Source organism: Notolepis coatsorum, assembly GCF_963971535.1.
Source record: "Notolepis coatsorum genome assembly, chromosome: 1".
Lineage (NCBI taxonomy): Eukaryota > Metazoa > Chordata > Actinopteri > Aulopiformes > Paralepididae > Notolepis > Notolepis coatsorum.
In genome coordinates this window covers 14372139-14385147 of record NC_140165.1, presented here as the reverse complement: position 1 = coordinate 14385147, position 13009 = coordinate 14372139, and the positions used below count along the sequence as shown (strand labels likewise).

At 45.6% G+C, this 13009-nt stretch overlaps 1 protein-coding gene across 1 annotated transcript in view; it reads right to left on the bottom strand.

The window, feature by feature from the left end:
* Positions 1-13009, bottom strand: part of LOC311223497 (kinesin heavy chain-like) — a gene marked incomplete at both ends in the record, with an annotated part of 50247 nt that overhangs the window by 10546 nt on the left and 26692 nt on the right. Inside the window, 4 exons of the mRNA XM_084308281.1 lie at positions 1639-2141; positions 7500-7587; positions 8032-8087; positions 8843-8891. Coding sequence (XP_084164407.1) covers positions 1639-2141; positions 7500-7587; positions 8032-8087; positions 8843-8891 — 696 coding nt within the window. The remainder of the gene's footprint in view (positions 1-1638; positions 2142-7499; positions 7588-8031; positions 8088-8842; positions 8892-13009) is intronic.

Sequence of the window (13009 nt, the reverse complement as noted above, 5' to 3'; positions counted from 1 at the left end):
AGAGAGCAGAGAGAGAGCAGAGAGAGCAGATAGAGATATATAGCAGAGAGAGAGGGAGAGAGAGCAGAGATGGAGAGAGCAGAGAGAGGGAGAGAGCAGAGAGAGAGCAGAGAGAGCAGAGAGAGAGCATAGAGAGAGGGAGAAGCAGAGAGAGCAGAAAGAGAGCAGAGAGAGAGACAGAGAGTAGAGAGAGAGCAGAGAGAGAGGGAGAGAGCAGATACAGAGCAGAGAGAGCATAGAGAGAGCAGAGGGACAGAGAGTAGAGAGAGCAGAGAGAGAGAGCAGAGAGCAGAGAGAGAGAGCATAGAGAGAGCAGAGGGACAGAGAGTAGAGAGAGCAGGGAGAGAGAGCAGAGAGCAGAGAGAGAGAGCATAGAGAGAGGAGAAGCAGAGAGAGCAGAAAGAGAGCAGAGAGACAAGACAGAGAGTAGAGAGAGAGCAGAGAGAGAGAAGAGAGCAGATACAGAGCAGAGAGAGCATAGAGAGAGCAGAGGGACAGAGAGTAGAGAGAGAGCAGAGAGAGAGAGTAGAGAGAAGCTGGCAGCAGAAGTAAAGGGGGCATCAGAGATCAACAGTAGTTAATTGCTGGTTGGTGGTAGAGACTATGGTCACTATTGATGTTTTATATGACATATATTTTCCATACCTTAGACTTACCCTGCCAACACACATATGGTGTATGGTGCATAACTTAGTATTATATCATAATAACAAATATACAAATCCCAATTGTAAATCCTAATTGTGAAAGCAGAAACCAAAATGACGAGTTAGACCTACTGACTTCAGACAGACCTACATTTTCACCACTTTGCGTTTCAGCTTTTCATTTTTCCCAATCCTTGTTTTGAAACTACAAACCGTCCAAAAGCTAACCAGTCATTCCTCTCTCCTCACTACCACCATTTTGATTCTCAGCTTTCACATTTCAACGGTTATTGAAACTAACTGAAGGTCACTTTTGTGCATAGATCACTAGATTTATCAGCTTACAATATGCATTTCCTGGTTGAAAGCAAGGAAATATAAAAGAATGAAGGGTCATCACATCACTGTGTAGCATGTGAACGCACATTGGTGTGGAAACATTCAGTTCGGCTGACATTGAGTTGAATGGGATCAGCCATTTCCATTTTGCAAGCACCACACCTAACGTTCCTGCACTTCGGAAAAGTCTTACCCCCTGAGCAGGTATATCGAAGAGGGACATTTCGAGAGGTAAAATAATGTTCCAGAACTTCTGCTTCCCGTGGTGGAAAAGTATTGAGCTCCCTAGTCTCTGAGGAAGGTTCCTACGGTGGAAAGGGGGCTTAAAAGAAGTAAAGAACACACCAACATTTTGGGAAATTAACCCATCGTCTTCTCCAGAGAACGACAAGAAGATAGATACCAGTTTCCTCTCTGTGCGTTCAGTAGAAAGCTATCTGGCTGCACGTTAGCCTAGCTTAGCACAATGAATGGAAGCAGACAGTGCCGGTTAGCCTTCGAGAGAGGTGTTAGTTGGACAATGCCTAGGCTAACCAGCCATGTCCGCTTCCATTCATTGTGCTAAGCTAGGCTAACGTGCAGCCAGATAGCTTTCTACTGAACGCACAGAATTTCCCAAAATGTTGGCGTGTTCCTTTTAAGCTACACTTACCTTCTCACTACCAGCCAGGTCCACCAGGGGGAGCTTCATTACCTTCTCATTACCAGCCAGGTCCACCAGGGGGAGCTTCATTACCTTCTCACTACCAGCCAGGTCCACCAGGGGGAGCTTCATTACCTTCTCACTACCAGCCAGTTCCACCAGGGGGAGCTTCATTACCTTCTCACTACCAGCCAGGTCCACCAGGGGGAGCTTCATTACCTTCTCACTATCAGCCAGGTCCACCAGGGGGAGCTTCATTACCTTCTCACTACCGGCCAGGTCCACCAGGGGGAGCTTCATTACCTTCTCACTACCAGCCAGGTCCACCAGGTAGAGCTTCATTACCTTCTCACTACCAGCCAGGTCCACCAGGGGGAGCTTCATTACCTTCTCACTACCAGCCAGGTCCACCAGGTAGAGCTTCCCAGACAGCTTCTTCTCTGTCTCCATGTTCTCTTGCTTGATATTGATGAGGAAGATGCTGTGGCTTCTGGAGCTGTGCTCGTTCATGTCTGGGCAGAGACCACACAACACCAGCATTGGTTATATACCACATTAACATATTCATGGCCAACCACGTATATATATACGTGATTCGGCACCAGCGCTTGAGGGCCAATCACGTATATATACGTGATAAGCTTGTTTTTGCTTTTATTGCATTTTAATAACCTACTCAATGTCACAGAGCGGCACTGCAGATATACCCTACTCTTGGGATTAGGAAAAGTGCATTACCGGCCAGATCCTGGTAGTGGCGCTGTCTCGAGAATGGAGAACTCCTTGTTTTCAGACCGGATGTTATTTTTTTCATTCAGGCCTAGTTTTTCTGTTAGCCTGAAGCGAGGGCTTCAGCCGATCGCCTGGAATAGTTTTTGCGACGCCGAATTCAGTATGCAGTAAAGGAATATAGCATCAGCCAATGGACATATCGATCTACCAGATGGCGATCAATAACTGGGAAATCCTTTTTGGGATCCAACCGGCCACAGGTAAGAGCTATTTGACGTAAATTACAGCCCTTGTTCTCATATCCAACCCTCTCATCAGCGTATGATGCTACAATAACGAATGCCGTTATTGGTAATCAATAATCAGAAACAACTTCCCCCGCCCCCCCTTTCATGCATTCATGGTGGAACATATTGATCATATGCATTTAGATTTTTATCTCTAGCTTGTGTATGGCCGAAACGCCAATCGATTTAACGTTATTAGCTTAGCGCCCTATAACTAGCGTTGCAGGAATTATACCAGACCATTCCGATATAACGTTCATATTCACGACGTTATAAAACGGGAACGTATTGATACAAAGATTATTTCTTTATGGCATATTGAAGGGAAGGTTTATAGTGTCAATTGACAATGAGAATGGACACATAGCAATAAATTAAAATATAGATTTAGCTCTACAAACAATGTGATGCACAGTTAAACCTTGTTATGAGAAGCTGGCCTTATAGAGTGGGGCCTGTCTAATCCCAGTGGCCGTCAATGTGTTAAGCCAGTCAATACCTTAACCCTTTCACTGCCTCACTACCAAACGGTTAACCCTTTCACTGCGACAATACACAGAAGGTTAACTCTTTCACTGCAGCACAACAGCAGGTTAACCCTTTCACTGCCACACTTCCTCCCTCCCCATCAACCTGGACCCTCTGCAATTTGCATATCGCCCCAACAGGTCCACGGAGGACGCCATAGCCCATGTGCTGCACACAGCAGCATCACACCTGGACAAGAGGCAGGGGAACTATGTGAGAATGCTGTTCATCGACTACAGCTCAGCATTCAATACCATAGTCCCCTCCAAACTCATAGCCAAGCTCAGGGACCTGGGCTTGAACTATGACCTCTGCCAGTGGGTCTTGGACTTCCTGACGGGCAGACCCCAGGTGGTAAGAGCCGGCAACTGCACCTCCTCATCCATCACGCTCAACATAGGGGCCCCCCAGGGCTGTGTTCTGAGCCCCCTCCTCTACTCCCTGTACACACATGACTGCGTAGCACAGCGGAACAACAACACCATCATCAAATTTGCTGATGACACAGTAGTGGTGGGCCTGATCTCTGCCAACGACGAAAGGGCCTACCTGGAAGAGGTAGAGAACCTGTCACAGTGGTGTCAGGAGAACTGCCTCTCCCTGAACGTCAGCAAAACAAAAGAGATGATTGTGGACTTCAGGAGGTCGGGGGTCAAGGACTACAGCCCCCTCAGCATCGACGGGGCACCGGTTGAGAGAGTGAACAGTTTCAAGTACCTCGGAGCCCACATATCCGAGGACTTGACATGGACCACACACATTGACAGTGTTGTGAAGAAGGCACGACAACGCCTCTACTTCCTCAGGCGCCTAAGGAAGTTCCAAGTCAGTCAGAAGATCCTTAGGAACTTCTACTCATGTACAATAGAGAGCATCCTGACCGGCAACATCACCTCCTGGTTTGGGAATAGCACTGCACAAGACCGTAGCAGACTACAAAGAGTGACACGTTCAGCCGAACGCACAATTGGAGGGGGGCTTCCCACCCTCCAGAACATTTACAACAAGCGGTGCAAGGGGAAGGCTAAGAGAATTATTAAGGACTCGAGCCACCCGAACAACTGCCTCTTTGAACTGCTGCGGTCAGGCAAGCGATACCGGAGTCTTAAGGCGAGCACAGAAAGACTCAGAAGAAGCTTCTATCCCCAGGCCATCAGGCTGCTAAACGAACAATAATCACTATGCAACAACCATCAAATGCACACAGCACACACACCCACACGCACACACTCACTCAAACAAACAACACACTGCAGCACCCACTCTCCACACTTTAGATCACACAAACACACTTACACTTTATATTTATTGATAAAGGATTTGCACTACAACTCGTACACCTACTGTGAATTGTACCTAAATTGCACCTCGTCCCATTTCTCCATTTCTGCCTTGCACTATATAGTATTGTATATTAGTACACTGCACAGTATTGTATATTGTATGGTAACTACGTCTATTCTGCATCGAACATTGTACATATGTCTAAACTGAACCAGAACAGCATCCTGGAGACATTTCAGTCAGGGTTCAGGACTGGCCATAGCACAGAATCAGCCCTCCTTAAAGTGTCAAATGACCTACTCCTCGCCGCTGACAACCGTGACTGCTCTATTTTAATGCTGCTTGACCTCAGTGCAGCCTTCGACACTGTTGATCACACCATTTTATTAGATCGTCTCCAACATGGGGTTGGTGTCAGTGACACTGCATTAGCATGGTTTTCCTCCTATCTCACAAATAGAAGCTTTGCTGTCAACATCGCCAACTGCTCCTCCCCCTCAACCTCCCTCTCCTGTGGGGTCCCACAAGGGTCCATCCTTGGCCCGATCCTGTTCTCCCTTTACATGCTACCCCTTGGTCCAATCATTCAGAAGCACAACATCTCTTTTCACTGTTATGCTGACGACACACAGCTTTATGTTTCCCTGAAACCCAACAACCAGTCTCTACTTAACAGTCTCATATCCTGCCTGGATGATGTTAAATGTTGGATGGCACAAAACTCTCTACAACTAAATCAAAACAAATCCGAAATAATCCTCTTCGGTCCCCCAGACGCTGTCACCACCCTTACCAACAGCCTTGGCAACCTGTCCTCCCTGGTCAAGCCGTATGTCAAGAACCTAGGGGTCATTTTTGATCCACAATTTAAATTTGACAGACAAGTAAACTCAGTGGTAAAGGCATGTTTTTTCCAACTACGCACCATTGCCAAACTCAAAGCCCTTCTCTCCCCTGCAGACCTTCAGAGAGTCATCCACGCCTTCATTTCATCTAGATTAGACTACTGCAACTCCCTCTATATAGGCATTAACCAGTCTTCCCTGTCCCGCTTACAACTGGTACAAAACGCTGCTGCCAGACTGTTGACCGGAACCCGCAAGAGAGACCACATCACCCCTGTCCTTGCCTCCCTTCATTGGCTCCCAGTACGCTACAGGATAGATTTTAAGGTTCTCCTATTTGTTTTTAAAGCCCTTAATGGTCACACACCCTCCTACATCTCAGACCTCTTATCCCCCTATTCCAACACCAGGTCCCTCAGGTCAGCCGATCAGAGGCTCCTGACAGTCCGGAGGTCTAACCTCAAGCTCAGGGGGGGCCGTGCCTTTGCTATCGCAGCCCCTGAACTGTGGAACAGCATCCCCACCTCCATTAGGCTCGCCCCCTCGATAGATGTCTTCAAATCGAGGCTCAAAACCCACTTCTACCTACTAGCCTTTCCCGTTCACTGACTCATGCCCTGTTTTTCTATGTGTTTGCCTGTGTACCCTCCCATAAAACGGAGTGTGATTGTTGTCTATATGTATCTTGTGTATTTACCCTCTGTACAGCACTTTGGTTGACACGCGTCATGTGAAATGTGCTTTATAAATAAATTTGATTGATTGATTGAACACTGTGACCTCATTTTTTTTTTACTTCTAATTTTACTATGTTATTTTATTTCATACTTATCTTGTCTTGCACAGTCTCTGGAGCGCAACAGTAAGAAGCATTTTGTATAAAAGTATTCTGTACTTCTGTATGACAACTATTAAAGAAACTTGAAACTTGAAACTTGAACTACAGAAGGTTAACCCTTTACTATCACACTACCGACGGAAAGGGTTAAAGGAACACAGAGGTAGACAACTTTTTTTTTTATTACAAAACAAAACCAAAAATTATAAAAACAGCCATAAAATACAAGTTAAAATACAAGTACTTGTATTTTATGGCTGTTTTTATTTTTATTGTTATGCAGATAGTACAATAATTGCTTTTTAGTTTTTTTGCAGACACTACCAGTTAACTGGAGCACAGATCTTGGCCCTCTGGTATTCTCTCTCATTCTATTACCTGGTGTTGTTGTAATGTAGTTGGTGAAGTAGCCTGTTTACACAGTAAAGCTAGTAGTAATCGATCTCTGCATTGGTTCCGGATAAATTTTTTCTTTGGTCATAGCCTCTGGCAAAACGTATGATTCACTACAATAATTTTACTGTGCAACAACTGTGATCTTCCAGGATCATAAAGCAGCTCCAACAAGCACAAGATGAATCTATAAAACTGCTTTACGATCTGGCGTAACCATAGATTGCAACAGGGACGTGCCGAGACATTTTGGGAGGCAGGTGCTCAACAAAAAGAAGGGGCTGTGTTTTTTGCTGTGCTATCTGGCACTTTACCTTTTAATCAGCCTCTCTCGTTACACACAAATGTTGTGATCGAAGTGAAGTCATGGTTGGATCACAGCAGGATTCATACCATATAGGCCTTACTTTCACTAGGATGTACCCCAAAAATAATATTCCAATTATCTGATCGCGAGTCCTAGTATTGGTGTCGATCGTGTCGCCAACATAATCCGCCACACATCATGCACCGGGAGCATTTAACGCTTCTCAATCCGATCGGGACAACCGCTCCACTTGCACGACAAAGAAAAGTCTGACCGGAGACTTTTGATCAACGCACAGGCCGAGATATAATGTTTCAAAGGGTGCTCGATACTGCCACCTGGGTGGATGCGGCCGGTATTGCACTTTGGCATTCTCAGGATGATTCCCCATGTTAACCCCGAGTCCGTGTGCCTGTAATGAATGGAAATATCGAATAAAAGAAATAACGATGAAAACCCGACTATTACTCGGGTCTGGCGCTGAACGGTTGGCGAGTTAACCCGACTTTACTTTGATTGAGTTAATAACTGCCAAACTAAACGAATGTGTGCAAAAACTGTTTACAGATGATGCGCAAAATGAACAAGCATCGTGTGCCCCTTTAATTAATCAAGATTATTTTATGTTGCCTATTCAACTCGATGAAGACTCTTACTTGTCACGGCTACATGGCGGTTGGCCTTGCCCTCGTCGATGACGTCCATCACCTCCTCTGGACTGGACACGAAGCGCTCAGTGCAACCCTGGTTCAAACACAGCTCACTCACAATACAGCTATATGAAAGATAATAATCTTTCTCCACTGGCTTTACAACCCAGCCCGAAACCGGGTTAAAAGAACACGGCAACATTTTGGGGAAATTAGCGCATCGTCTTCTCCAGAGAGAGAGTAGAGAGAGCAGATAGAGAGAGAGAGCAGAGAGAGCAGAGAGAGAGAGTAGAGAGAGAGAGAGAGCAGAGAGAGAGAGTAGAGAGAGCAGATAGAGAGAGAGAGCAGAGAGAGCAGAGAGAGAGTAGAGAGAGAGAGCAGAGAGAGCAGAGAAAGAGAGCATGAAGATGATAAGCTAATTTCCCAAAATGTTGTCATGTTCCTTTAAGACACCATGTCTGTGTATTATCAAATACAATTTAGCATTGTATTGATGACAGCCCACTGCACTACTGTGCCCCGGTCCATGTTGACGTACCTTGACGTAGGGCACTCTGTTTTTGTCCTCGTGCACAGAGAGGTTGGTCTTTGACACTTGAAATGGGAGAAGAAGAAAATTAATAATAAACATTTATTTTTTTTCGAAAGTCAAGCAAGATGAGCATCTTTTGGACCGGGTGCACTTTAAAGGAACACGCAAGCATTATGGTAAACGCTTCTCCAGAGTCAGACAAGAAGATAGATAAAAATGTCCTCTCTGTGCGTTCAGTAGAAAGCTATCCGGCTGCAAGCTAGCCTAGCTTAGCACAAATGAATGGAAGCGGATATAAATGGTAAATTGCTGCATTTATAGCAGCTTTTATCCAAAGCGCTTTACAATTTGTTCCTCACATTTTACACATTCACTCACACATTCACACACCGATGGCGGAGGCAACCATGCAATATGCCAACCTGCACATCAGGAGCAATTAGGGCTTAAGTGTCTTGCTCAAGGACACTTCGACATGCTGCCCGGGAGGAGCGGGAATCAAACCGGGAACCTCCGGATTACCAGACGACTGCTCTACCTCCTGATCCACTGTCGCCCCCAGTTGGCCTAGGACTGGCTAGCCTAGGTGTTGGCCAGAAACACCTGTCCCAGAGTTTTAAGATAGGCTAGCTGATCCGTATAGCTTCCATTAATTTGTGCTAAGCTAGGCTAGCTTGCAGCCGGATAGCAGAATTTGGTATATTTCTGTCTGACTCTGGAGAAGACAGTAAGCACATTTCCCATAATGTTGCCATGTTCCTTTAACATCAGAGCATAGTCTGGCACCTAGAGCCAGTGATACAAGACATGTACTCACCATCTAGCAAGTCTCTGATCTTGTCCATGTAGATTTCAAAATACGAGACCTGCACAATGAAAATGGATATACAATGCAAGATTAGATACAACACAAGCCTATACAGTGATGAATGGGAACCCCATCCAGATCTAACCTACGGTGTTGAAGGGGAACCCCATCCAGATCTAACCTACGGTGATGAATATAAAAAATATTAAACTTTTTTTGTATAGCACTTTTCATACAGAAATTGCAGTTCAAAGTGCTTCACAGCAGTAACAAATACAGGCATAAGCGAGCACAAAAAAGATTTAAAAAAATAAAGTAGCAATGTAAGGTAAATCACAGTTTTTCACATTAGGATCTAACATCCCAATAGGCCTTTCTGTTTAAGGTTTGATTCAGTTTAAAAATAGGCAGTAATAAAAATAATAAAATAGAATAGACAGTAAAAAAAGTGTGATAAAATAGTTCAATAAAAATATACAATAACATTTAAACAGAGCAGTGCATCGCTCATTACACTTAGAACAACAGAGCAGTGCATCGCTCTTAATACTTTGAGTTTCTTTACAAAGTTCAGTTCTAACATACAACAGAGCAGTGCATCGCTCTGTTGAAGGGGAACCCCATCCAGATCAAATATCTCCAATGTCTTATTTCCACCGCCTAGAAAAGTCCAATCAATATTTGTGAACGTGAGCTACTCTCTCCCAAAGCCAGCAACCACAGAGCTAAGATTAAAACTTGTGACGTCATCAAGTATAAGCTCTGGAGCTGCTCCATTGACAATTATTCACTTTGCCGCCATCTTTTTTTGTGTGTGCGTCTTTCTATCTGTTCTCCCATTCCCCAATGTAGTCGTTATGCCAATTCCCCTCCTGGTCATTGCGCTGTCCTACTGTTGGTCTGGGGAGGGTGTAGACTACCACATGCTCTCTGCTGTTGGCCTGGGGAGGGTGTAGACTACCACATGCTGCCCTGCTGTCGGTCTGGGGAGGGTGTAGACTACCACATGCTCTCCTACTGTCGGTCTGGGGAGGGTGTAGACTACCACATGCTGTCCTACTGTCGGTCTGGGGAGGGTGTAGACTACCACATGCTCTCTGCTGTTGGCCTGGGGAGGGTGTAGACTACCACATGCTGTCCTACTGTCGGTCTGGGGAGGGTGTAGACTACCACATGCTCTCTGCTGTTGGTCTGGGGAGGGTGTAGACTACCACATGCTCTCTGCTGTTGGCCTGGGGAGGGTGTAGACTACCACATGCTGCCCTGCTGTCGGTCTGGGGAGGGTGTAGACTACCACATGCTCTCCTACTGTCGGTCTGGGGAGGGTGTAGACTACCACATGCTGTCCTACTGTCGGTCTGGGGAGGGTGTAGACTACCACATGCTGCCCTACTGTCGGTCTGGGGAGGGTGTAGACTACCACATGCTGTCCTACTGTTGGCCTGGGGAGGGTGTAAACTACCCTACTGTTGGTCTGGGGAGGGTGTAGACAACCACATGCCTCCTCTGCAGTGATGCCACAGATTACTTGTAAAACTAATCTGATTACTGATTACTGATTACTCCTTTAAAAAGTAATCTAAGTTACTTTACTGATTACTTGATTATCAGAGTAACTTAGTTACTTTGAAAGTAACTACAGTAGGTTACGAAGTCGTCGTCGTTCCCCCAACAGTTTTTTTTTAAACGCTTTATTGAAAGTGCATAAATTGTTTTTAACTTGTTTCTCTGCACATAACGTAAATTGTTAAACTAGTGCTTCAGCTTCTGTACAATCAAGTATGGTAAAGCAACAGTCTATGATGCTCACAGCATTAGAGCAGCCAGCCAGTGGTTTTACAAAACCAGTGTATCACATCTAACAAATGCAGGCTGAACTATTCAATTATATCAACTGTAACTATTAAATTGTTTTTATAAATGTCTCTCTATAAACATACAATCAGTCTCTCTTTAACATGTAAATTAACTGTAAATCTGGCAAATAAGAGCTTTTGCTCTTGTAACAGAGGCAACTCGCCCCTGCCACGAATTCGACCATACCTTGAGTGGGAGTCGAGCCCCAGGCGTCCGCACTGCGGGCGACATAACAAACCGCTGCGCCAAGAAAGGAATTCCCTTCTAAGCGCTCAGTTTGTATGCCTCTGGGGAGTGAGTTTTACACCCGTTACACTCTCCCCCCCTAAACTCACACCACCCAAGGCATCCGGGTCTACGGCACCAGTGTAACAGAGGCAACTCGCCCCTGCCATGAATTCGACCATGCCTTGAGTGGGAGTCGAACCCCAGGCGTCCGCACTGCGGGCGACATAACAAACCGCTGCGCCAAGAAAGGAATTCCCTTCTAAGCGCTCAGTTTGTATGCCTCTGGGGAGTGAGTTTTACACCCGTTACACTCTGCCACCATCAACCCTCCTGTACCTAGTCGAAGCGTCGGCTAGTGTTGTGATTCCAGATGCTTTCAATGCAATTGGATGTGCTGTTTTTAGCGGTAGACAGTATTTTGTTTCCTCCGCCGTGAAGTAGTGACTGAGGCTACGTTTAGACGAGCGTTTTGGGGTGGAATTCTGAACAGAAACGGCAAAAGTCATCTTGCGGTTTCACTTTTAATTTTGCCAAGCGTTTTGGGGTGGAATTCTCCGACGACGGAGCCCTGCTGTCACACGATTGGCGCATATGTCACATGACGTGCTGTGAAGACCCGCCCTACTCTGCCTCTGATTCGCAGACTGTGGATGGGGAATGTGATTGGACCAAAGCAGAGTCACTCAGAGACAGAGGGACCAGTCACGCCGCGGGACACATTCTTGTATTTAACCCTTTCACTGCCACACCACGTCACTCCCAAAAGAAAAACAGCTCAAAATGTATTTTTGACTGTCGAAAACGAAATAAAATACTGCATTCCGCCTGCATTATGAATTTATGATGAGATAGTAACGAAATAGTAATGCACAGCCACTTGGACAAGTAACTGCAATCAGATTACTGGCTTTTAAAGATTAACGCGTTAGATTACTATTTTCGGGGAAAAGTAATCAGATTACAATAACGCGTTACTTAGTAACGCGTTACTGGCATCACTGCTCCTCTGATACATGTGGAGTCACCAGCCGCTTCTTTTCACCTGACAGTTAGGAGTTTCACTGGGAGAGTGTAATGCGCACAGAGGTTCATGCTATCTCGCCCAGGTCACCTCCTTGCTGAACAGGCAAGACTGACCAGTAGGAGTCGCTATTGTAACGACCAGGACTCATACCCCACCGGCGAAACACTGCCAATTGTGTTCGTAGGGACAACTGACCAAGCTGGAGGTATACCGCTAACAGCGGGAATCGAACTCAGAGTGCTTAGACCTCTGCACCACCCAGCCTTGCCCACCGCTATCTTTCTTCGATCACTATGAAGGAATTTCATTGCACTGATGACACTGTATATCTGTATGTCTTGTATGTCATAAATGTCTTGATTAATTGAAAATGGAAATGGAGTATACCTCTAAACCAAAGGTAACGTCTGTTTTACGTGTACTTTACCGAAACTCCTTCATAAAACATGCGTTTGTATGCACGCAGCGTCGGATAAATGACCCCCCCCCCCCCCCCCCCCGCACGCGGCTTTGTGAAGAAACAAGGTAATTTGTTTACCTTTGACCTGGCAATAATATAGGTGTCAAGCGAGCAGCCACGAGATTTGCACATACACTGCACAAAACACACTTTATCTCACGATCTAGGAAACCAGCCTGGATTTTAGTGAAACGGGGCAATGTTTCTTTTTTACATGTTGGACTAGCAATAGTGTCTGTCAAATGAGCCATACTATTGTCTCCATACAGGGTACAAAATAGTTACACGCCCAGCGCCACTGGCTTGTAGATTTATTCTTTGGCGATTAGAATTTAAGGTCTGCCCGCCACCTGGCGGCTAACAAAATACACTGCATCTACCGCTTCTCCTCTGCTCCAATCCACTCCCTCCAGGCCGCTCACAGTGGTTTAACACTGATGTAATATACACATGTAGTACAATGCCAAAGCAACAGATGGCGATGTACAAACATGAAGGCCATTTTCAACCAATGAGAAGAGTGAACCTGTGATATCCTGTTCAGGCTTTGTCACTCACATCCTGTTTTGACGCCATTGTTGTTGTCGTTAGCTTACATGCTAACGTT